General features: G+C 43.0%; 1 protein-coding gene and 1 long non-coding RNA gene across 3 annotated transcripts; one reads left to right on the top strand and one right to left on the bottom strand.

The window, feature by feature from the left end:
- Positions 1-316: 316 nt before the first annotated feature.
- Positions 317-6,615, bottom strand: LOC148157968 (uncharacterized). Of its 2 annotated transcripts, none has more exons than XR_015764080.1 (3): positions 3,929-6,615; positions 3,527-3,848; positions 317-3,406 (listed from the first exon to the last, which is right to left on the bottom strand). It is a non-coding gene; the product is annotated as an uncharacterized LOC148157968 (long non-coding RNA). The 2 variants fall into 2 exon arrangements; XR_015764079.1 differs by having other exon boundaries at positions 5,819-6,613.
- Positions 6,616-18,418: 11,803 nt separating this feature from the next.
- actb2 (actin, beta 2) lies at positions 18,419-22,347 on the top strand. The gene is made up of 6 exons (XM_015003955.2): positions 18,419-18,577; positions 19,930-20,059; positions 20,179-20,418; positions 20,771-21,209; positions 21,294-21,475; positions 21,565-22,347. The coding sequence occupies exons 2-6, from the start codon at positions 19,937-19,939 to the stop codon at positions 21,706-21,708; spliced, it is 1,128 nt and encodes a 375-aa protein (XP_014859441.1). The 5' UTR covers positions 18,419-18,577; positions 19,930-19,936; the 3' UTR covers positions 21,709-22,347.
- The last annotated feature ends 3,133 nt before the right edge of the window (positions 22,348-25,480 follow it).

Below are 25,480 nucleotides of genomic sequence, written 5' to 3'. Positions count from 1 at the left end.
CCTGGATCCCCAGGGTCCCACCTGCCCCCCACCTTCCTCCCACCACCACCTCCACCTCCCCACCTCGCCTCCATCACTCTGACTCTCTGCATCCGTCTTGCCTCAGCTTTTCATCGCCTTCTCTTGATGGCCAATGAGCGGTTTGGGATGCTAATGATATGCCCTCTTACAACAAAGGGTTGGAGGCCCCCCTCTGGACAACACACACACACACACACACACACACACACACACACACACACACACACACATATGTACATACCAAGCACCAGCTGTTGTCTGCTAGTCTTTCATTACACAGGAAGAAAAAGAGTCATTTTTGCACAAACACTCAATTTAATGAAAGCATTTCTACCATTCACAGCAATTATTCACACAACACAACCACATTTTGCTACAAATTTATAATTAAGAAATTTATCATTTAAGATTAGTAGATATTTTAACCATTCAGGTACCTTCAGGTTGACTATACAGTGGTCAGCTTCATTTCCCAAAATGGTGTGCTTTATAAATCTATTATAAGAATGCAATACTAAATTTTTGTTTCACTTTCATTGCATTAAATATCTTCAGCAGATTCAAACCTATTCATAAATATAAAGTTTTTCATATTTTTTTCTATGTTTTTGTGACTCTTTTGTCCAAAAAACCCCCCAAAACCTTTTCTTTTTTGAAGGAAAACCCACAATATGCAGTATTTTTCAGAACAAAATAATAATAATTTTAAAAAATGCAAAAAGGAACATTTTTGATGTGGGTATTTCAGCCTTGACCAGCTCGAAATTCATCAACAGCATAGATTTCTCATGAAATATTATTTCTGGCGCAATGAAAGCCGACACTCTTAACCTTTGTGAGCTAAAACAGTACACTTATAAAACTGCAAAACAAATTCAATATTTAATTTTCCCCCCACTTTCACTGTATTAAAGCAAAAACAATGTTTTTACTGTAAATACATCTTTTTTTTTTATTTTATAAACATATATACTGTATTTTACTTTTTAAATTTGAATTATTTATTACTTTCATATTTCCTGGGTGTCAGTGTCCTGGTGTGAATAATTGATGACGGAGGAACTGGGATAATGGGAGAGACTGTGTGTGTGTGTGTGTGTGTGTGTGTGTGTGTGTGTGTGTGTGTGTGTGTGTGTGTGTGTGCGTGTGCGTGCGTGTGTGTGTGTGTGTGTGTGTTTGTAATACCTTGTGGGGACGATTTTCCTGACATATACTACGTTGTGGGGACCAATTGCTCCTTGTGGGGACTGGAGCCTGGTCCCCACAAAGAGAAACCCTGTTTTTGGGTCAGGGGTCAGAGTTAGGGCTAAGGTATGAATTGAGTTTTGGTTAGGGTTAGGGGGTTAGGGTTAGGGTAGGGTTAGGGTTAGGTATGTGATGGTTAGGGTTAGGAAAAGGGCAAAGGTAAGGTTTAGGCTGTAGAAATGAATGGAAGTCAATGGAAAGTCCCCACAAAGATAGCAACACAAACATGTGTGTGTGTGTGTGTGTGTGTGTGTGTGTGTGTGTGTGTGTGTGTGTGTGCGTGTATGATGAACACAAACCATCTGCTCACAGACACACACACATCCACCTCAGACACACTCAGCAGAGGTGGCATTAACATCTGGCACAGTCGGCCATCTTGAAACCTTAAACACACGACCTGAGCTGCCACATTCACAGGGATTAACCCAGGGGTGTCCAAAGTGGGTCCTGGAGGGCCGGCATCCTACATGTTTTAGTTCTCTCCCTGATGGTAGTAACAACCTTCTCAGCAAGTCAATGTTCTTTTTAGGTTTCTAACGAGCCATCATTGGATCCAGGTGCATTAAACCAGGGAGAGATGTCGGCCCTCAAGGACCCACTTTGGACACCCCTGGATTAACCACTGGGAACACTGGTTTCATCCCAGCAGACTAAAACATTAAGAAATGCAAATACAGACAAAATATTGTACAGCCACCAGTTTGTCACTGTCTCGTAAACACACGCTCCTCTGTCTGGTCTGCAGGCCGAAGGAAAGTGTGTCAAAGTGACAGTCGCTATTCTTGAGGTTCTGCATTGAGAATCTCGGTTTAAAGGTTACTGAACATGTGACACACAGATGGGTTAACTGGAAAAAACCTTTTTGAATGTGACGATAAAAAAATAAAAAAGGCCAGCTTTCTGTTCCTGATAAGGTCAAATATAGGAAATACAAAATAGCTTTCACACAAGCTCCACACAAATGTTGGAAACGTTTCTCACCTTTCGCCAGCCAACGCTAAAGGTTTCAGCTCCACCCCCAGGACTCTTTACGGGTTTGACTAGAATTTCGTTTCAGGGTATCAGAGTGAAGGAGGCTGGATACAAAGGTACGCCACACTCTGTAGATATTTATCCTTCCAATTTGCAACTGTGCGCTAATTTGTGCTGATCCGTCGCATCAGACCCAAGTAAAATACATAGAAGCGTGTGGCTTTGAGACAAAATATGAAAATATTCATCAACCGAATCTGATTTCAGCTTGTTTTTTAGTTGCATTTTCTCTTTCCATCCAACTATTTCCTGATTTGGTAGAAAAAAAATTACATTTTATAACCGTATGGCTGACATATCCAGATTTTTCATGTAGTACAACAAGCTGAACAAACCACTTTATTGTTTTTTTTGTTCTGTTCTTGTCTCCGACTTCACAGAAAGCTGACATTTACAACAAACCTATCTAAATGCATCATTAATGACACGGTGAGTTCATGTACATTTCTGCAGAAGTGGCTGGATTATCGATGCACCGTATGACCATAGACAGCAAATATGCAAAAAAAAAAAAAAAAAAGAGATGCAGCAACTTTCCCAGAGTTTTTTTTTATTTTTAAACGGTTCACTGTCTCTCACATGGTGAAATATTGGGAAATGAGCTGAGAGTTCATAAATTACAGCCAGGATGGGATCACGGGATAAAAACTGGTTGCATTTCCCTCAAGCCAGAGTGTGAGTCTTTCACATGAAAAGCAAACACACACACACACACACACACACACACACACACACACACACACACACACACACACACACACACATGGAGAAATGAACCACAGCTGCAGCCAGTCTCTTGACTGAAAATATGTCAGTGTGACTAACCCAGTTATCTGTGCCTCAAACAAGGCTGACAATGAGAGGGGGAAAGTGGGCTTCTTACACACTTTCACACACACACGGTCTCTGAGGGTGTCGCCTGTCTCTCTTATGTAACAGCTCAGCACTGCGTTCCAGGTTATCAGCTTACAATCAGATGAGCCAAGGAAGGCGTTGCTCCTCCTGTAAATCTCCTCTCACTTCTTGCGCTTTATCCTCCCCTCGCCTTTTGTCCCGCAGGCGCTTTGCTACACAAAAGCGGGAGTGCGTGTGAAACTGGGAGCGACTGAGGAAAAAAAAAAAAAGAAGGGGGGAAAAAAACAGGAAAAAGAATTACACGATGATGAAAAGACGACAAGGATTTTTACAGCGGTTGCCTTAAAAGGGCAACCAGCATGCGAATTACCTGCCGGCAGCAGCCAATGGCAGCGCCGCAAGTCATCTGCATGTAATCTCTCCGCGCTGCTGCTGCAGCTGCTGCCCACTGAGGCCGTTATCTAAACAACACGCTGCCACGGCGGAGACATTTTCATATCTGCAGAAAAAAAGTGGTGGAGCAGAGGAGAGAAGAGCTGCTCATGCAGCAGCTCCTAATAAAACTTTATGACTTTCTCTGCATCGCTTCGGACACAAGCGGAGCATGGCGGTGACAGCATCATGCTGTGGGGACTCTTTAATTTAGCAGGGGATGGAGATGTCGGTCAGAGCTGTTAGGAACGCAGTCCTCACTGAAAAAAAGAGAACAGATTCATTTTTTTGTTTGTTTTAAATTTGTCACATGTAACCGAATTAAATTTGTCAAACTTACTTTATTTATGCTGACATGGCAACTCAATAAACTTCACAAGTTTAATTGGATGACCTTCATTTAACTACTTGCGACCAGTTAACGAGTTATGCTTACGTTGAATGGCCTGTTTTCAAACTTGAGTCGTTGAGGGGTGGAGCATCATCAGTAGGGAAATGAAGCTCGACCAGATTCATTCCTGACCTACATCTGAAACTTTAGTTTAACTATTTTCTGCTGGGCCAGACTGTGTAAAGGGCTGACATGGGCAATAGCCCAGGGCGCTGATTGCTTTTGTTAGATATTTTGGGGGTCGGCCCAAATACGGAGCCTTTGAAGGAAAAAAATAAACTTTCTGGTGCACAAAGCATACTAAAAGAAAAACAAGTATCAGATACCATCTGATTTTTATTTCCTTTTTTTGTTTGTTTGTTTGTTGTTTATTTATTTCAAAAGGGATAGTGCAGAGTTAGCCATTAAGGCTAGTTTTCATCCAGGCACAATCAGTATAAATACATGTTACAGTGCAATGCAGACAACTTAACAAGTTTCTACCAAGAGATTAATAATAATAATTAATAAATAAAAAACTTTTTGTAGTTTAGATGAATGCATATTTACAAACATTTTTACTTTATTTTATAAAGCTGATAGGATATAAACAAACTCATGAAAATAAACAATACTTGTACGTTTACGTGTATTTTCTTTGGGATCAATGTGTGGCTACGAGACGCTTTAAACTTAGCGTGCGTCGATTCATAACCGCTAATGTACACGGGCACCGGATAGGTCACCAAAAGTGGCTCCAGCCCAGGGGCCCACGCCCCCTCTAGACCCGGTCCTGGTTCTCTGTGCAGTGAGGCTGAGTGAGAGTTATCCGCAAAGAAAAGCAAGCCACAAATTTGAGCATCTAGAAGCAACTGGAAGGCATGCCAGTAAAGATCTGCGCACCAAAAAGCAGCTTCACTAAGGATTAACTTGGAAGGGCTGAACACAAATGCACACCACACTTTTCAGATCTTTATCTGAAAAGTGTAAAAACCAAATGAAGCGTGTTACCTTCCGTCTCAAACGACTTCGTGTCGAAAATCTAATCGAATTCAAGCAGACGGCGTGTGTGTTTTCACAACATGACCTATATTTTACCCACCGCTATGGGAACCCCTTCAGCTGCAGAACACACACACAGCAGGTCGCTCAAGCATGCACAGACACAAATAGCCTCTCCGATACCCTTTTAGCTTTCAGATTCATCTCCGTCTGACTCTCTGACACCAAGTGTGTGTGCATGTGTGTGTGTGTGTACTCTGCAGGGGTAAACCGTGGGGGGGCCAGGCAACAGCTTTGTCCAAGCGAAAAAGATGCAGGTGGAATAAAGGAAGGAAAGCAAAGAGTGACGGGTTGCAGCAGCCCTGTGACTGGAGAAACATGCCAACATGGAGAAAGTCAACGATAGAAATGCCTTTGTTTTGGAAGTAGGAGGCCACTTCCAAAACAAAGAAGTCAGTGGAAGGTTTTTCTTGCTGAGCCAACATGCTGCAGGCAGCGGGTCATGAGGAATGCTCTGCAGAGTTCTGAGTCAGTGGTGGTGAAGCTCGGAGGTCACCAGCGGAGAAAGTCGAGTGGCAGAAGTGGCAGACGCCAAATTTAGAGCGTGTTTATTAGTTTCCTGCCTTCCACGACTGAAATCCGCTGAATCAGCCAGACTGAAAAACCTCAGACAACAAAACAGTAAAGCTGAAACATTCGTTCAAAAACCTACGAGTCACAAAAGTAGCTAAATCGCATCCTGATTATGATTATTATTTTTTACATTCTTAACTTGGGGAAAACTGGAACTTTCTGCAGCCGATTGGACCATTTTGGAAAATCTCAAACTGTATGCTGATGACAGCTGAACATCCTCACCAGCCTGTTGCCCAAAACTTCCTGTCCTCACGCTGACAAACAGCCTCGCTTCGCTGTCAAATCATATAAGGAGACATGATGCTTCACTCAGCCTCGGCAGCACCATTGGCTCAGCCCATGCAGAATGAGTCTACCTGTCAACTGTTAACCTTATATGGTGCCAGATAAAGGGGAAAAAAAAAAGAGGAAGTCCCTTTCAGTGAAGTGTAAGGCAACTGTGTGGTTTACATGAGTTGCTTTGTGCTATAGGGGGCAGTAGAGAGCAGCCCGCAGGGAGGCTGCAGCTTCAGGAAGTGCTGATTTTCAATTCTACATTCATACATTTGTGCACAAACACGGACTGAAAGCTGATTTTTTTCTGTCAACAGGACAGGATGTGCTAAAAGAAAAGAAAAAAAAGGAAGTAGGGGGATGGGGGGGTTATTATGAGGTCCTTCAGAAACTTTAAACTGACAAGTATAAAACCACTCTGTTGGCAAGCACACAATGAACTGCTGACACACACACACACACCCCACACACACACACACACACACACGCACACACAAATTGTTCTTCTTCTGACAGAGAAGGAAATTGGAACAAACTCCTCCTTTTGCAGTTTCCAGTTACTGAAGCATATCTGAAAGAGAAGTGAAATCCACACGGTCACACACGCACATAAGATAAAAACACACGCAAACACACACAGTCATGATACATAAAGACATAAAGTCTTGCTATTTACTCTAAAAGAAAGATAACTGCAACTAATAATTGAGAAATTCATAATGAAACCACAATTGCACACACACACACACACACACACACCCACACACAAACAATTTCGTCTGTCCTCAGGGTGAAACTGATTTCTTGAGATGGCATCCCATGTGACCATTCTTGCATTCCTCAGATTATTGTCATGTGACAAACTTAAAGATCTCCTTTTATGGATGTCAGTGTTGACAAGAAGGTGTGGCTTCAACAATACACACCCCACCAGGTCAACACACACACACACACACACACACACACACACACACACACACACACGCACACACACACTCACGCACACACACACAACCTGACTGTAACTCTACTGCACACTCCTGCCAGCACAAACAAGCCTTGACAGACAAGAGTCGAAGGAGTTGCGAAATCAAAACTGTCGCTTGTCATTTCTCCTGAATTTCACAACAACTGCTACATTGTGTAGATCTGAACTTTTTCTAATCCTGTAAAAGCTCTCGGTGATATTTAGCACCGCAGTTTGTATCTCTTAACATGTCCGGTTGGTGATATTTCAGTGGCTTCACATCTGTTTGGTCCATTTGGTTCTATTTCACATGCAACAGTTTGGTATCAGTTGTGTCTGTATTTGGTATGAAAAATACTCCATACACGCCCTCATGATCTCACTATGGTAGCTGGATATGCAGTTGAAAAGCTAACTGGATAAGAAGTGGGACCCATAAGATGATCTGCACAAATTCAACCCATTTATTTAACACCTACAGCTACATTGGGTACCAATCTGGTCAAGTTTACATAGTTGACACAGTAAGACAAGGCGTATGTCATCCGTAGGTGGGAAACGGGACGCAAAATCAGTTCCAAATACAACTGTCAGCAGATTACATCATATCAAAATGATGCATGTGATGTAATGATGTAATCAAAGTAGGACCAATTTGAATCCTACATGGGTTGAATCCTAGATTTAACCCATTTTTTAACACCCATTTCAGAGCCAACTGTGACCTACTCAGGGTACCTACCTAGTTTTGCCAAAATAGGTTGGGTACAGTCAGTCCAAATGGGCCCCATACAGGAAGGTCAATGTAAACTAGGGGCAGTTTAGCCGGAGTACAGCCCACATGGGCCCACATAGCGGGTAAACAGGCTGGAAAAAGAATCCCAAATAGGACAGACCCATGTTTACCATCAACACAGGTTTAAGGCAGATCAACTCTGGGGGGAAAAACGGACACCATTTTGAATCTAGAGAGCTGCCCAGATTTAAACCACTTTCTACAACAGGGTGGAAAGAACATTGACCAAAACATTTGACGTGTATTGATGATTTTAACGATGTAATATCTGTTTTCATAACTGTTGACTGTATGATGTGTTTATGATGTTTTGTCTTTATGTTTTCATGATGTGAACTGCCATGTTTCTGAAATGTGCTGCACAGATCAACTTCATTGATTGATTAATTGATTCAAAAGGTTTCCATAGAAGAAGCCCATTATGAGGCAAACCCTGTGGGGCCCACGTGGGGCCCTTCCGCACATGTCGCCTTGTTTGTGTTTCCGATTTTTTATTTGAGCTGGGGGTCAGAGGTCACAGTTTATGACTGCTTATCAAACCAAAATAACTCTAATTCGACCTGTTGTTCAAAGATATGATTTAATGGAGTTGCATAACAACATTTATTTTTACAGAGGACCATCAGTTATCAGGTGAGCAACGTGTTCCTCTGGCAGGTGTGAATCTGCACATGGCCAGGCCGCGCTGCGTCCCGCCGCTGAATAACTCCGGCCTGGACTTTGTCAAACCCTCGGGTGTAAAAAGCGGCGCTCGCATGCTGAACTAAGCTGAAAGATTGCTGGCGTGAGCGATTAAGAGATTTCCAGTTTTAAGCTCCCAAAGGGACTGCATTTGTGACATGAGTGTGTCAAGATGCTAAGTCAGGAGACGGAGATAGCCAGGGAGATAATGACCATTATCAAGAGCGGACCAGGAGAGGGGTGAGATAACCGACAGGGTGGCGTGTCGTACACTTGAAAAGAAAAGCTGGGAGATGGACCGAGAAACAAGGTGTGGCATGCTTGTTCTTGTGATTCCTCGGCAGGCTGCACATGCTTCTCTTTGACAGGAGGCTCTCCACTTCCTCCTTTGCCCCACTTCCTGCCTCTGCTGCTGGCCTATGTCCATATATGGCAGCTGCGGGCGGCCAATCAGAGCTGAGCAGGCAGCTCATTCAAACAACCGGGGGAGAGACGGGTGGGAACTGCAAACAAAAATTAAGCACTGCTGCATACATAATAATAATATATTCCAGCCCAATCAGATAACGCATTTGTAGGCTTGACTGGTTGACATACGGAGGAATAAGGAAGTATTTGTACAAACGTTTGACTATGTAAATGCTCCGAAATAGCGCAGACGAAAACAGAAGGTGCTGACAAGAAGCTATGCAGAGAATGGAGAAACAGAAAGTTATGTCAGGCATTTTTCACCACAGACAACTACCCATTACGTGTAGGTGGCTGACCTGTCTTGGCGTGCTTTAGGTGAGGGGAAGCAACACGATAAGGAAGACCAGGAAGCTGGGAAGGACCGCGGCCAGTCAGAGGGCACGAATCTCCAAACGAGCCAATCAGAAGGCGGGGAGCTCACAAGTCCCTCCCATTGGTCAGAGGCAGATGGCTGAGAATGGATGAGCCTCCCTGGGTCCACCAGCATGTATGGGGGTATAAAGAGTGTGTATGTGTGTGTGTGTGTGTGTGTGTGTGTGTGTGTGTGTGTGTGTGTGTGTGTGTGTGTGGTCAGCTTTCAGGTCTTCTGCAAAGATCCCTTTACGTTACATTCAAAACTGACTGATCACACATGCATGCCTGACGTTTGCATGGACGTCATCACAAAACAGGCCTAACTCTACCAGCCAGCAAATCCTCATACAAATATGTGGTGTCGTGAGGTTTGATTGTAGGCTGCTTTGTCATCAGTGCCGGGTTTGAACGGCACCTGAGTCAAACAACTGAGGTGCCCTTAAAAGGCACCTCAGCCTCGGCTGTGGGCCAATGGCAGGCAGGGACAGCGTGAGGAAGTGAGGTGGGTGCACCAGAAGAGGAAGAGAAGCAGCAAAGGAGACAGAGGGCCGAGTGTATCTGTGTGTGTTAGGGAGCAACAGGGGTGAGGGGGGGAATAAACACAACATTTTATGGAAGGCTTTCCAGCCTCAGGCGTTGTTGCATGTGGCTGATCGAATGACTGTGAACTGGGCTGCACACTTCAAGCTTTTAATCAGATTTAGCCCCGATGATCATATGATTGTTGAAAGGGCAGGGGGTCTACAACGGACTTGCAATGCAGAGCAAAAGAGAGAGAGAGAGAAAAAAAAAATTCTTTTGCACGTCCATCTAAAGAAAATGAAGCAGTGACAAAAATGTCAAAAAAGGAAGCAGGAAACCAGTGAGCTAACTAAAACGGGCCCAGTTCCTCCCAATAAAATGCTTGTTGTGGTCTGAACTGCCCTGGTGGAGATGAACATTTATGTGAACTAAGCACAGGGAAACAGAAGATAATTAACTTCACAAATATTTTATATGATCCAAATCTAACCGGCCGGCTTTATTAGTCACACTGCAAATGTGTCAGTAAATATAAATCTAACACTCTGGTCCTCAACCTTTGACAACATGTTTAGTGTCAGCTCTACAGGCACTAAGCTTTCTGATCAGCACCGTTTTTACAGACATCCTAAAACATTTATCAGCTTGTTAATTTTTATGTTGTAAAAACAAAAAAAACAAGAATAACAAATGCTATCGATTAACACTACGTGATCAGTTTAACGATGTAGTCTACTTGTGCCTTTCATCTCTGCTCAAAAGTTGAAATTTCCTAGTTTGAATTTGAGAGAATTCACAGAAAAGTTTGTGGAAGCCTGAAATCCAAGTGGAGAGTTGGATGTTTCCAGCCAACCCTGATTTCATAATCAAATATGGCTGCCTTGAACGTTACATGTTATATTTGACCCGGGGTAAAAGAAAAGAAAAAAACAAAAACACATTCATTATTTACACACTCAATACCTGTTTCAGTTAATTTTTTTTGTCACAAGTAATGAAAATGCGAAAGAATATTGCTGCTAGATTGTTTTGCTAATCATAGTTAGCCTAGCATGTCAGAAGAAGCAACTATCAGCCTCGTTCCTGGACTAAGCAGAGTGTAGAATAAATACCCAATAAATGCAAAAGTAGTGCTCAAGTAAACATGCTTTTTCCACATGATATTATACATTTTTGTCACAGAGTCACACTGGACTCTGTAAGATGATTAGCTGGTTTAATCACGCTACCTGCTCAGGTAGGTGTTCTGCAGTCGACTGGCTTAAAGATGCGTGCTGCACTTTTTAAAATAGCGATGTCTAAAGCCTGGGACTTAAACATGTTACACTGCAGCAGCTTGGCATTAGGCAAGGCAAGCCTTTATGTTTAGCACGTTTCAGCTACAAGGCGACTCAAGGTGCCTTAGGTGAAAAAAAACAAAACGCAAAACAACAAAGAAGAGACAATACATTGGAGTGGTATGATACAGGAAAAATAATTAAAATTACTGACTACAGTTAATGATGCTCCAGTTATCATTAATCGAAGGCAATGCTAAACAAATGGGTTCAGCTTTGATTTAGCAAGTTGCTGTTTCAGCATTTTTGCAATTTTGTTTCTATTCTCAGGTGAAGTAAGAGATGACAAATCCATGCCCTGATTCATTCCATGCAACTTAACTCTTGAATGGGTTCACAGTCGTCTGGTGACATTGTGACGTAGAGATGTGCATCATCTGCGTAGTTATGGGACCTTTTACAACCTCTTATGTATATTAAATAAGAGGGGCACCAAGATGGAACCCTGAGGTATTCCATATGTGATTTTTGTCAGCTCAAATTGACACACAAAAAAAGTCTCTGTTCTTTAAGTCTTTAAACTAGTCAAGTACCGCACCAGAGAGTCCTAACCAGTCCTCCAGTCACTTCAGTTATGTGAAACTTACATTGGAAATCACAGTTTTACCAGAAAAGACCTGATACTGGTTGACATTTGTGGAAGTTTGTTGTTGTCAGATGCTAAATCAGTGATTGGTTCGCCTCTCCTGATCCTCACGATGGACGACCAACAACTATTCAGTGTGAACCCGACTTTTCAAAAGCCAGCGGTGGGCTTAGCTCCTATAGTTTTCACACAATGTCAACAAACCTTTCACAGCCAGCCGATCGGCAAATGTAGAATGCAAATGTCCGTTCTACATTTGCACAGCGGCAAATGTAGAATGGACAGCTTTGGTTACTTTATGCAAACAGAATCCAGTCAAAAGGCCTTTACAACACAGATCTGGAGTAATGAAAAATGCTCGGGGTTTTCAAAACTTAACATTTAAGTGTGAGAGTAAAAAAAATGTGCTTCTTCAATTAACATTAGCAGTGAAATCTCCTTCGATCTCAACCTCTTGTTCTTTGTTGCTCCAAAGAGACGAAACACGCCGCGAAAAAAAACAACAAAAAAACGACGAGGTTTAAGGGAATTGCAATGCAATATGAGGGAATATTTTAATGGTTTTGAAACTATAACTTTTTAAAACCTTCATATACTTCATCACTAATAACCAACCCATGTCTTTAAGGTTTTAATAAAGTACTTTTATAGATTAGGGTGTGGTCAGAAAACTGTTTGTTTGGGTGAATCTGTCTATTTGCCAAGAGAGAGAGGAAGAGGTGGGTGAGGGGTGCTGAGAATTAATTTGGGCTGTAAATGGGAAGCTAATCCAGTCCAGGCAAACAAACTGGCCAGCTGGCAGGCACAACACACACACACACACACACACACACACACACACACACACACACACACACACACACACACACACACACACACACACACACACACATATATTAAAACACAGCTGGTAACTAGCCCGTGCCTTGGAGTCAGGCCGTCACCACGGTGACCTGCGGATCAATGACGCAGCAGACGGACAATCTATTGGCAGTGTCGCAGAGGAGGAGGGGGTGAACTCGGGGAAGGGCTTCCCCCCTCTGAAACTATGAGCGGTCACAGATGGCAAACAACCGCTCGGCTGGTCACTTTTCATCAGGAGGCGCAAGGAGAGGAGAAAGACGGGGAAAAGAAAAGCCCGGCAGCCACAATGAGAAAGAAAAGAGACCGTTCCAACATGCCGGTCAACCCCACCGGCTCCCATTAAACGCAAAACAGTTCCAAAACAAAGAGTTCCTCGAACCTCTTTTACCGATGCAGCTGATCTAATTGAGCATCTGGCATGCATCATAATGCAGCTGTGTCCAGACGTTTCACGCAGAGCGCACACGCCCCTGTTCGGCTTACGCAGTGGGTAACAAAAGACGAGGGCATTAAACATTTCTTGTTATGTGCCTCTTTTCTCCTCTTTTACTTCCACAACGCACCACTTTATGGATTTTAGCTCTCATCTCTGCGTTTTACGCTGCTTCCCAGCCATCACCCTCTCTCAGGGCTAATTGCTGCTAATGCGTTTCTGCATTAAGCTGCGGCTCCAGAACCAGGGAGACTGACTGGAAGTGGGAGACGTTGCAAAGAGTGTGTCTGCATGTGTGAAAAAGAAATAGTAGCCTAGTCAAGTCCACGCTCCCCCACCCCCAATTCCATTTCAAGCAGGTCTTTTTTTCATAGTTTCACGCCCCGGACCATCCCCCATGTAACTCAATGTCCTCTCTTTGAAAAATAGCAACCAGTCAGCCAGATGATGCTGTCCCTTGCCAAAGCTTTCATACCCCTTCAATTTAATATTGTGTTTTATTCGGACTGTAAAAAGGAACTCAAAAAATACAGTTTGTTTGGTTTTTTTGGTGTTTTGTTTATTTGCTCTATTGCAAATTAAATCCTGAAAAGTGTGGCATGTATCTGTATTCTACCCTCTTTGGCTCAGTACACTTCAGAACCCCATGCTAGATGTTCATATATGGATGCTATTCTTATAGAAACTACTTTGTGTTGGTTTGTCACATGAAATACTTTTACATTTCAATAGAAAAAAAAACAAAGTTTAAGTGCTGTGAATGAATTTGCCAGGTTACATGTGACAGAAAAGAAGATCCAAACACCACAAACAAACGGAGTCCAAATCAGGCTATAGTTTGAGTCATTTGTTGGAGGACGACCTCATTAGGACTAGAAATAAAATAAAGAAAGTTTACGCCATTTTTGCCTGTTTGAGGAGCAGGAAGCCATGGTGGGATGGCGTTTGTATCATCACAGGGAGCGGCAAGTCTGTAGAGCAGCCAGTTTCTTCTGAACTATACAACCATCAGCTATACAAACCATGGTTGGTTTACTAATAATGAGAGAAAGAAAGAGAAAGAACAAAACAAAACAAAACCGAGTGGTCACATGTCACAGCTGCTTCAGGTCTTTGGTAAAATCACACACACGGTCATGAGCTTGCAGAGGATCAGTTTGTAAGAGTGTGTGTAAACCACTGCAATGCTCTTTCATTGTTACCATTGATCTGGGCTGCTCTCTGCACCAAAGAAAAAAGTCTTTAAACCCACTTGCCACAACTCTTAAATAGTGAGATCACCCAGTCTAATTGCTCTGGGCGACTTCAGTCGGCTAGAGTAAAGCAGAGATCACATGCTGTTTTATTTCAATAACATAAATAAAGTTGGCTGGCGTTACAAACTTGACCACATTACAAATATAACGAGCTTCTTGTTGCGGTCTCTTTGACTTGAAAAGTTCTTGGTTCAAAGTTCTCAAGAGGTCAACTCAAAAATAAATTTGCTTGGAGTCAGATTTTCAGCTTGGGAAAAAATAGCATGTTTTTCTTGGTACTTCCATGGCGATACGTCGTCTTGAACACGTTGAAATCTTATATGTTGTTAAATTTAATCATTTTTTGAAGACTTTGAATCACATTGCTTGGTACTGATCTACTTATGGAGCAGCTTACGAGAGATTATGACCTCTAATTGACCTCCTTACGGAAGATATTATTTACTAGAGTCATGTAACTGCATTTCCTTACAGAAGATTAAGAGAACGTTATAAAACGATGATTTAACTCTGTCAAAGCAGGTAGAAATGAACCTAAAAGCAGATGCTAACTGAGGCTTGGTGGGCACAAGATATTCTAACAGTTCCTTTCATACCTAAATAACTCGGTACGAAACGAAACCACAAAACTTTAGGTTGTGAGGTGACAAATTGCTGAAATCACTGATGTCCTTTTAAAAGCAGCATTAGCTGCCCTATTAGCATACTCAACTGGCACTTCTCCAAGTTTGTGCCTCATTATCATGGTCTGACTCAAAGCTCTCCCAATATGTGTCTGTTCCGTGAGTTCTTCCAAATAAAAGATGTTGTTCACATTAGCTAGCCTGCTAAGCTAGCCCAGTCAATAAAGACAACTTTTACGCTTTTCAATAAACATTATTAATTTGAACTACGGTGTGAATTGTGGTTCTAATATGGTTTAATTTGAACTTTTTAAATAAATAATAAGTTGAGATGAAAAGATGATTAAAAAGCTTTTATCTATAAGGAAAGCTGTTAGCAGCTAGCTTGTACGCTTCTCATCAGGAATGTCTCGGACTAGCTTTGAATAAAAAGTGATTAAAAAGTGAATAAATCCTCAATGTTGAAGCTATAATGAAGACCACGTTTGCCTCCATGTATGTCCTGGCAATTTGTCCCAAGTATAAAACACGCTGCCAAAAATAAAGTTCAAGAACAAGTAATAAAAAAAAAAGAATGCTAGCAATTAGCCACAGAGTACTGACGTTTTACATGAAGTAAAAACTTTATATATTTAGGGCTGTGTGAACTGCAACAAATGTTTTACCAACACTGGTTGGTTTTGCAGCGTTGCCTTGAAATGCGAAGGCCCCACAAACAAGGATGTGACGCTTTAAGGTCTCATCATGGAGTTTACTGTGCAGAAGCGACACAAGCTCAAACCATCTCAAACACCTTAAATACCTATAAACCTTATAAATATACTACATTCAGCCTTGTTTGTCAGTTATCTGGTGGTTTTAAACATCAGGATCATTCCCCTGACAGTAGATATGAGCGGGTTTGAGGGAAGTTTTGTGTTGCTTTGTTTTTAACTTATGAAAATCAAACACATCAGCCCTGTGTTCAAATGGTATGTTCTCGTTTTTTGGAGAGAGGCAAACAAAGTGTCAGATTATAGAAGTCGTACTGATGTCACAGAAAAAGGAAGTACTGTCACAGGGATCACTTTCACAAAAATCAAGTTACATTGAAAAGTGCATTGGCTTGAGGAAAAATAATTAGTTTTTTTAATTTTTGCTTTTTTCACAATTTCACTCAAAAACTCAGACAATAAACTTGCTTGAACAGAAAGGTTTCATTTTCCCACATGTTTTAAATGCGAGTTCATGCTCCACAGATAAAAGGTGAGTTTATTTCAAGTGTTTCCAGTTGAAAACATTTTTACGGTTAAACATGGTGCAGCATCATGCTGTGGGAATTGAAAAAAAAAAAATAAATAAATAAATAACTGAAGCATTTTAGAAATCCTACCAAAAACAAATTTGGCCATATGTGAAGTTCCTCATCAGGCTTATTTCTTATGAACCTGGTCTCTGTTTGTTTTCACTGTAATTCACAGTCATTTTCCCCACCACTCACCAGCTGTAAGCAACAAACTTAGCCTCCACTTGGCCGTCTCGCTCGTGAATCACACAACTTTACAAATGGTCTATTTAGACAGCCTGGAATCACAGCAAATGTGATTATACACAACACCTCAAGTGACTGTATAGGAGCTCCTGGCTGGATGAAAAATCCTTATAAAAGCTTCGTTTAGACGCAGAAAGAACCTTGGCAGTGAGGTCCAGGTTCAGCGAGCCTGCATTTAGCTGGCAGCCAGGGTGTAAGCACAAACACACACACACACACACACGCACGCACACACACACACACACACACACACACACACACACACACACACACACATACGCTGTTGTGATACATGAGCGGGTGTCTTTCCAGGACAGTATTCCAAGCACTTGGCAAGCACAGATTCCCAGTGAAGAGTGTTGACAACACAGTACTTAACCAGAGACCTCACACTTACAACCATAAATCAGTCCACACGTAAACACACCTTAAAGCCCTGCCTACCTAAGACTTCTGATGACAGAAACCAACTCTGCGTCTGCATGAATGGGCTTTGTCATGACATGTTTTGAAATGATCGGATGACTCCTCCATACGTTCAGACGTGCGGACATATGCACGTGTGAAGATCCAGAGGCAGGATGAAATAGTTCCCAGCCAATCCCAGTTTATGTGCCCGTAGCATCGGGCACTGCTCTCAGCTTTATTCCCCAATCTGTTCACCTTGTAAATGGGACCCACCTATCCCGCCTCCTCCCCATCACAGAAACACTGCATTACCACAGCCCTGTAAATCAGTAAGTGGGACCTGCAGACCTTTGATCGCCAAAACAGTCATCGTTTTCATGCATAAAAAAAAAAAACCTCCTGAGTCCAAACTCTAATGCAACATAACTGTTTAGTTATCTCAGAAGAGCATGTAAGTATGCACGAGTATAATAGGTTGTTTGAAAACGCCTTTTAAGTCGTAAAAGCGATGACTGACGGTGAACAAGCGTGCAGTTTTGGAGGAAAGTTAGCAGTTTTTGTGTCACACACAGCTAAAACAGTGTGAAAATGAGGGGATAAAGGTTGATGTCCATTTAAAGTCAACTAAACTGTATGAATGAGATCCAGGAAGAGAAGCTCAGAGCCAAAAAGCTAGAGCGAAAAGAGGAAGGGGAAGTGGTGCAGGAGGAAGAGGAGCTGCTACATGTCTCTGTGCAGGCTCTTTAAATGGCCACTTGGTCATTTGACACACTGTTTTGTTTAGAGGTTTGAAAATTGTCAAACATTATGCGATGAAAACGCTCACATCACAAAAAATACAAAAGTTCTAAATGATGAAACTAAAGCCTGTCGGCGTTGATGAGCTGTGCTCTCTCCTACATGCCAGTGATCAAGTTGTTACACGTTAGAGATACATTATCACAGGTGGACTGAAGCTGTTTCTCCTCTTTGATGGCACGCCTATATCAATTTATTGCATTCCAGTCACTGAAAGGGCGGTGGCGTTCGCACAGCAAAGGGATCCTTAATGTTAACTTATCAATCCTCTCTAAAAATGATTGATTTACAAATTTAAAGGGTGTCACCAAAGACAGAGTGGTCATTCCCCATTCAGTCCATCTTACCCCTGTGTCACCAAAGACAGAGTGGTCATTCCCCATTCAGTCCATCTTACCCCTGGGTCTGCAGTGTGACCTGTGTCTTTGACCTAATATTGTATGGTTTGGGAGCACATAAATTAAACAGCAGCGTCAGCATTAAATCCAGTTAAAGTGAGATATGAGATTATTAAATAAAGCAAATTCATTACTTGAAGAGAAGTGGGAGTGAGACATGGTTTTAGATGCAAGTCTTAGGCCTGTGCTGCCTTTATGGGGAGGAGCCCTTTCATGCTTTGCTCCATTAATTGTCACTGAAATACTTGTCTGACTGCTAAGAACAGGTGCGTGAATCATTTGTTTGACTTATATCTAGCTCTACACATGCATATAAATGTGCATAGAACATTATAATACGGGATTAGACCTTCTAGGCCTCGCCATAGCAATCCCTTCCCTTTTATTTTCTCCAATCCTTTGCTACTATCGCCTCCCTCTCCTCTCAAATCGCGAGCGCAGCCCTCCGCGCACAGGCAAAAGCGCGCACGCGACGTGCCTCAATGCATGACGCTCGACCAATCAGGAGCGCCATTCCGAAAGTTTACCTTTTATGGCTAGAGCCGGACAGCTGGTGTGGTATAAATACAGAGCGCCCACAGCTAACGGATTCACTCTCGGCGCCGTCACACACACAGCTTGTGCGGGATATCATTTGCCTGAAACCGGTTCCCTTAAAGCGAAAAGCCCCCCCACACCCAAAGGTAAGCCGACAGAAATTGAATTTTACATTATTCTAATTTTAGAAGGCTTTAAAATGTAAACATTGCGGATAATTTTGTGTAATTGAGTGGGATTTGTTTAATTTTTTTCGGCAATATGTGGTACTGACCACGAGGCTCTTTGTCTAGTCTTTCAAAACTGTCTGCAATTGTACAACTCGCAATATATAAACCACTTTTGACTGCTTTTGTTGCTGAACTTCGGATATGGAGGCTTTTATGGCTGGAAAACGAGTCAAATTAGTGCTTCGTGGATGCTTTAATTGTAACCGGCTTATGGCTTCTAATGACTCCTGAGATGGTATTACTACTTATGGTGGGCTTTATGTAAGTGGTTAACATGTGCTGTAGTTAATAGTAGCATAAAATGTATTTCTGTGGTGGTTTAACACTTCTGATCTGGGCTTGTCTGGATCAGGGCTGCTCCCTTTGTGCGCCTGATCTAGCGGGGTGTGACCTACTTTAGCATAAGAGCTTAGCCACATCATGCTAACACGCCCTTCAGACTTCAATCATTAACGGCCGCTTCTCGGTTGGATTAAATATAACTTGACGAATTTTAATATAAATTTACTTTTTCAGTCAATTCTATAAGTAAATTTCAAGTTAACACCTCTGGTCCATATTCAAATGTAAGAAATCAGTTAAGCGATGACTTAAACCGTTAAAATTGTTGCTTTGACAGTTAAAGATGAAGGGAAGGAAATGGCGAATGACTAATCACTCTGAGCTAGTAAAGGTGTGGCTTTCAGGAAATGGTGCGTTAGCCGTGCCCTTGTGGCAAATTAAGTCAGAAGTTTATTATGCAACAGTTTTTTTAATCAGTCATCATAAAATGCGCTTGCGGTTTTTTTTGTTTTTTTTTGTTTTTTTTAAACTTGCACATGGCTGAGCCAGACGGCCTGGCTGAATAGTCGGTCCGAACTATGACGCAGTGATATTGAAGCAAATATTTCTGACCGGGGTGGGGGGTATTGAGCCACAATGGGAGGGGGGAGCAGATTGAAGTGTAACTTTAGTGAACCGTAGGGAGTGGTCTCACTGAGCCGGGTCTCATAATGTCGACTTTTTTTTTTTTTTTCTTGCCGTATTCTGGCCGCGTGCCACACTGCCGGTAGCCGCAAAGCGGCTCAAAACCGAACCATGTCCTTATATGGTAACAACAGAATGCAGCAGCACTTCCTTTTGTCTGACTGGTCGGAATGTGGGTTGGGAGCTCCACCTAGTGGTCGCCTTGGCGCACTGCAGTCAGGAACAGGAAGTGAGACTTGTGACTGCAGACCAACTGGTTTTGAGTGGCTGAGTTGACGGGTTTGTTTGCTGCTCTTTTACAGTTCAGCCATGGAAGATGAAATCGCCGCACTGGTTGTTGACAACGGATCCGGTATGTGCAAAGCCGGATTCGCTGGAGACGACGCCCCTCGTGCTGTCTTCCCATCCATCGTTGGTCGCCCAAGGCATCAGGTTAGTGATGAACACACTATAAAAGATTAAAGTTTCAGCTATGACTAAAGATGACAAGTTTAAGCGATTGTATCCTATAGTGTACAATTTAATCTAAATTTAAAATTGCTGTTTTTCAGGGCGTGATGGTTGGTATGGGCCAGAAGGACAGCTACGTAGGTGATGAAGCCCAGAGCAAGAGGGGTATCCTGACCCTGAAGTACCCCATCGAGCACGGTATTGTGACCAACTGGGATGACATGGAGAAGATCTGGCATCACACCTTCTACAACGAGCTGAGAGTTGCCCCTGAGGAGCACCCCGTCCTGCTCACAGAGGCCCCTCTGAACCCCAAAGCCAACAGGGAGAAGATGACCCAGGTACATAGTTGCTTTCATTCAGTTGAACTTAAAGTTGTGCAATACCCTCTTCAGGTTCCTTCTCCATTCTCACTTCCTCCTTCCTCCTCCTCTAGGATCTCTCTTCTATAAGATGATCTATCATCAGCAGGTCTCCTGTGTGCTTTTATTTGCACTTATGATTAAGATTTAGCAGAGCTGGTGGCTCAGTACTTTAAGTCTGATATGCACATAGTGTGAAGGAATGTAGTTTCTGCACTTTTTCTACTAACTTTAGTCTGATGCTCACTCTATTGCATGTAATGAGTGCAGTGGCCACAAAGTCCTGAAAGGTCATGAAAGTGTGCTAACGGGTTTCTTTCTCTCCTTGCAGATCATGTTTGAGACCTTCAACACCCCCGCCATGTACGTTGCCATCCAGGCCGTGCTGTCCCTGTACGCTTCTGGTCGTACCACTGGTATCGTCATGGACTCCGGTGATGGTGTGACCCACACAGTGCCCATCTATGAGGGCTACGCCCTGCCCCATGCCATCCTGCGTCTGGACTTGGCCGGCCGCGACCTCACAGACTACCTCATGAAGATCCTGACAGAGCGTGGCTATTCCTTCACCACCACAGCTGAGAGGGAAATTGTGCGTGACATCAAGGAGAAGCTGTGCTACGTCGCCCTGGACTTCGAGCAGGAGATGGGTACTGCTGCCTCCTCTTCATCCCTGGAGAAGAGCTACGAGCTCCCTGACGGACAGGTCATCACCATTGGCAATGAGAGGTTCCGTTGCCCAGAGGCCCTCTTCCAGCCTTCCTTCCTTGGTATGTTTGCCTACTTTAAACCATCTTCTGATGGAAGAGCAAATGTGTTGTGCACCACTTGCTAACGGGTAACTCTGTTCACAGGTATGGAGTCCTGCGGAATCCACGAGACCACCTACAACAGCATCATGAAGTGCGACGTCGACATCCGTAAGGACCTGTACGCCAACACCGTGCTGTCTGGAGGTACCACCATGTACCCTGGCATCGCCGACAGGATGCAGAAGGAGATCACAGCCCTGGCCCCATCCACCATGAAGATCAAGGTGAGTTGTTTCCACAGATTCTGACTGTCTTCTGCCACAATTCAGTGGGAATATGGGGTCTTAATACCTGCTACCTTGTGTTCCTGCAGATCATCGCCCCACCAGAGCGTAAATACTCTGTCTGGATCGGAGGCTCCATCCTGGCCTCCCTGTCCACCTTCCAGCAGATGTGGATCAGCAAGCAGGAGTACGATGAGTCTGGCCCCTCCATCGTCCACCGCAAATGCTTCTAAACAGACTGTTCCTCCTCCCCGTTCCCCAAACACCCAACAACTTCAGCTCTGTGCAGAACAACCACATTTCTCATACACACTCAGGCGCAGAGCCTAGACGACAACTCATTGGCATGGCTTCAGTTATTTTTGGCGCTTGACTCAGGATTTAAAAAAAACTGGAACGATGAAGGAGACGGTAATGTTTAGGTTTTTTGGCTAGGTTTGAAGGAAACCCCTAAGGTTCTGCAGTTGTCTCTGGGGGGCTTAAAAAAAATGTACATTTTGTCATTCCAAATGTTTAAATGCGTTGTTCAGACACATGATTCCAAATGTTAACTGCATTGTTCAGACACGTATTTGCCTCTGTGAAGGCTGCCCAGTGGTTGGCGCATACTTAAACATGGTTGGTAGTATCGCTTGTATGTAAATTTATGTCTGGGTTTTTGTACTTTTCAGCCTTAAAATGATTTTGGTCCTGTTTAATTTTTTTTGTTATGCAAAACCCAATTGTGACCTTCTTCCCCATTGGAGGTTTCATCCCTGGGGTGGTGGGGTAAGGGGTCTCAAAGTGACGGTAACATGGGGTGCCAGACCGGTGGGGCCAACCTGTACACTGACTAAACAATCCCAATAAAGTGCACATGTGTTCCAACATAATGTCTGACTGTCTTCTTCTGGGGCTGTAGTTCTGACTTCACCTTTTTATACTTTAGCATCAAGTTTGTCAAATTGACTTGCTAGAAAATCTGCCATAATGTGAAGTTATTATACTCTGTATTATTCCTAAAGCAATATCTTCACAGAAGTGCTTTTATCAATCTTGATCTAAATTGGAGCTAAAGTGAACAAGCTGCACTATTGTGCAAAGATACCTAGCGAAGCAACTGAAATGTAGCAAAGTATTTCCATTATATGAAAACTTTAAACTCAAGTGGCTCTTGTAAAGTGAAGTCCTACTGAAACCATTTTTTCAGGGTTTATTGCCAATTTGCTCTTGTGTCACTAAATCTAAAGATTGCAAAAAGCCAACACTTGAGCTAAGCAATCAATATCTGCACTAAAAACCTTGTCTAAGCCCGTGATCAGTTTCATCAGCTTATCCCTCCTACAAATCCTCCCAACCTAGCTGAAATGTGCCAGTTTGGACACTAGATGGCAGCAAACTTTTATGGAACTCTGCTTTCAAGCTTTCTAAAACGTGCGCGAATTAAAGTTCATTAAAGTTACAAATGCGAACTTGCTGTTCCCATTTACACAACTAAAACGTCTCCACTTTAAACCGCAGAGATGAAAGATGGATGCTGAAGGAAGTGGTTGCTCGCTTGTTCTGCGCATAAATATCCTGTTTCCGTGCTTGACATCAAATTATGTGCTTCCACCGTTTGTCCCAGTTGGATGAGTGTTGGACACGGACGTTATTTAAATTCGCACCGCTATACACAGTGAGAAGGATGGCTAATATCTAAGATTTATCCCCCCCTCTCCCCTCCGTCCCACCGCAGCTCCACTGTTTATGCTGAGGCTGCTTCCCTCTGATATCCTTTTACTGCAGCGACAGCAAAACACCGACTGCTGCCGCGCCTACTGGGGGGCGGGGGGCTCATATAAATTAGCCTAGCTTTGCTCCATTTCCCCCCCTCTTGTCTGTTTTCGTCCGCAGGTGTACATGAAGGACGCACGAAATGACACCGAAGAGGTCTGACTGTGCTCCTCTATTAAAGCGGCCATGTTGGATCCTTTAATCTCACTCCATACTAAAAAGCTGCAAAAAATAATCAGGGAGCTCCTGCATTCCTCTATGTCCTGACAATCACAGCGTGTAGTTCTGACGTTTCCCCGACAGGTGGGGCTGTTGATCCATTCTATCTGCCTTACAGAAAAAGTGGGTGAAAGGCAGATAGAGGGGCTGACATAAGGAGGCCAAAGGAGAGTAATAAATCACACTTAAAATGCCGCAGATCTCGTTTTCTAGTCCACATCCAGCAGAGGGTGACACTCACACCAAGAGCGGATGACTTCCACTACACCAAGTTGCAAAAGTATTCACATCCCTAGAGCACTTTCACATTTCACGTGACATGTTGGGTTCCCTCCGGGGGACGTTGGGGAACATTAGTCATCAAGACCAATGCACATAGCGCGCAACTCAGCAGTAAAGTTGTGGAGAAGTTTAAAGCAGGGTTGGGTAATGAAACAATATTTATGCTTTAAACACACAAATCTTCCTTTTCACATCTGGAAAACGAGAGAGTTTGTGGCAACTGCAAACCTACTAAGTCGTGGCTCTCCACCTAAACCGACACAAAAGAAGAACTTTAATCGGAGAAGCGGATAAGAGGCTAACGGTGACTCTGGAGGAGATATTCAGCTCAAATGGGAGAATCTGTCAAGATGGTGACCATTCATTGAGCAAATCGCCACAACTCTAGACTAGGTGAAACAGTGGAACAAATCTCTGAAAGACGGCCATAAAAACTCCAATTTGAAGTTTTTCCTGATCATGTAAACCTTTAAATATTTGAAAGCACCAGAAAGCAGCATTCAGCTTCTATGCTCCACTAATCAAGAACAAACTTCCAGAAAACTGCAAAACAGTCGAAACACTGAATTCCTTTAAATCAAGGCCTATTTAGAGCTGCCTTTTTTTCCCATAACAACTGGAAAATATTTGATCTGTATTTTGCTCGATGATGGTATTTGACAAAATGTAATGTTTATTATGTAAACTTGACTTTACTTACATTTATATCACACAAAATCCCAGTGATGTTCATTGACCTTTGAGGTATCGTTCAAGGCCTTTAAATACCTTTACAAGTCCCTGTCTTGTAAAGCGGTAGAGGTTTGCCGTAAAGCTACTAAAAGCTGACCGTGTGTCCGTTTTGTTTTCCCACAGATCCCGGTTTAAGCCAAGTCTTTCCAAGGAGTCTCCTCCTGTCCCGGAACGAATGCCGGGATCGGCTGCAGCACAGCCACAAAAAGCCTCTTGAGGGGTTTTATGGCTCTGACACATCCCAGCTGAACTGTTACCCAGCAGGATGCTTCTGTTGCATCACTGCTCCTTTCTGCTTGTGTTGAGTCTTGATGGCTTTTCTCAGGAAAACGAAAAAAGAAACAAGACACATGGCCACGGGTTCTCATGCTGCATGAGTCAGGAGCAACATCAAAAAAAAAAAATAATTAAAAAAATGCACATCCTGTGCACTGCAAGCTCTGTCGAACCCGCACCAATCAACAGCACCTCCCTGCTACCTACCCACCCACACACACACACACCCACACACACACATGCACTCTAACCAAGAATGTGTTTTTCATGACAGAGAAAGCTGCATGGCAAAATTTGCGTCAGCTTTTTATAAAAACCTTTTCAGCTCGAGCGTTAATCGTGGTATATGATTGCATGCGCTGCGGTGCTGGAGGCGTGCAGACGGTGACTAATTTATTGGCATTGCTGGGAAAGGTCAAAATAAATGTGTCTTTTGTGGCAGTGACGTGATCACGGAAAAATGTAGGAAACAATCTCAACATTTAATTTGGGAGCATTTTATTCATTTGTAAATACAGTAATGTATTTACTGGCAACCGCCTGGCATCAAAGTAGCACCCAGGGTTTTATTCAAAGAGGTTACATAATAACATTTTTGGAGAGTAGCTTCCCTCTTGTATCGCCTTCCTTTTTAATATTTTAATTGATTTCTTCTTTTTTTTTTTGGACCACCCTTCTCGTGTCCTTGTTTGTCACTGTTCCAGATGTTTTGAATTATTGCTCTAATTCTAGTCATGCACA

Source organism: Poecilia mexicana, unplaced genomic scaffold (assembly GCF_051168715.1).
Source record: "Poecilia mexicana isolate PSO_F unplaced genomic scaffold, ASM5116871v1 scaffold_8, whole genome shotgun sequence".
NCBI classification, from domain to species: Eukaryota; Metazoa; Chordata; class Actinopteri; order Cyprinodontiformes; family Poeciliidae; genus Poecilia; species Poecilia mexicana.
Note: the sequence above shows the minus strand (reverse complement) of the source record. Positions and strands in the feature narration are given on the sequence as shown.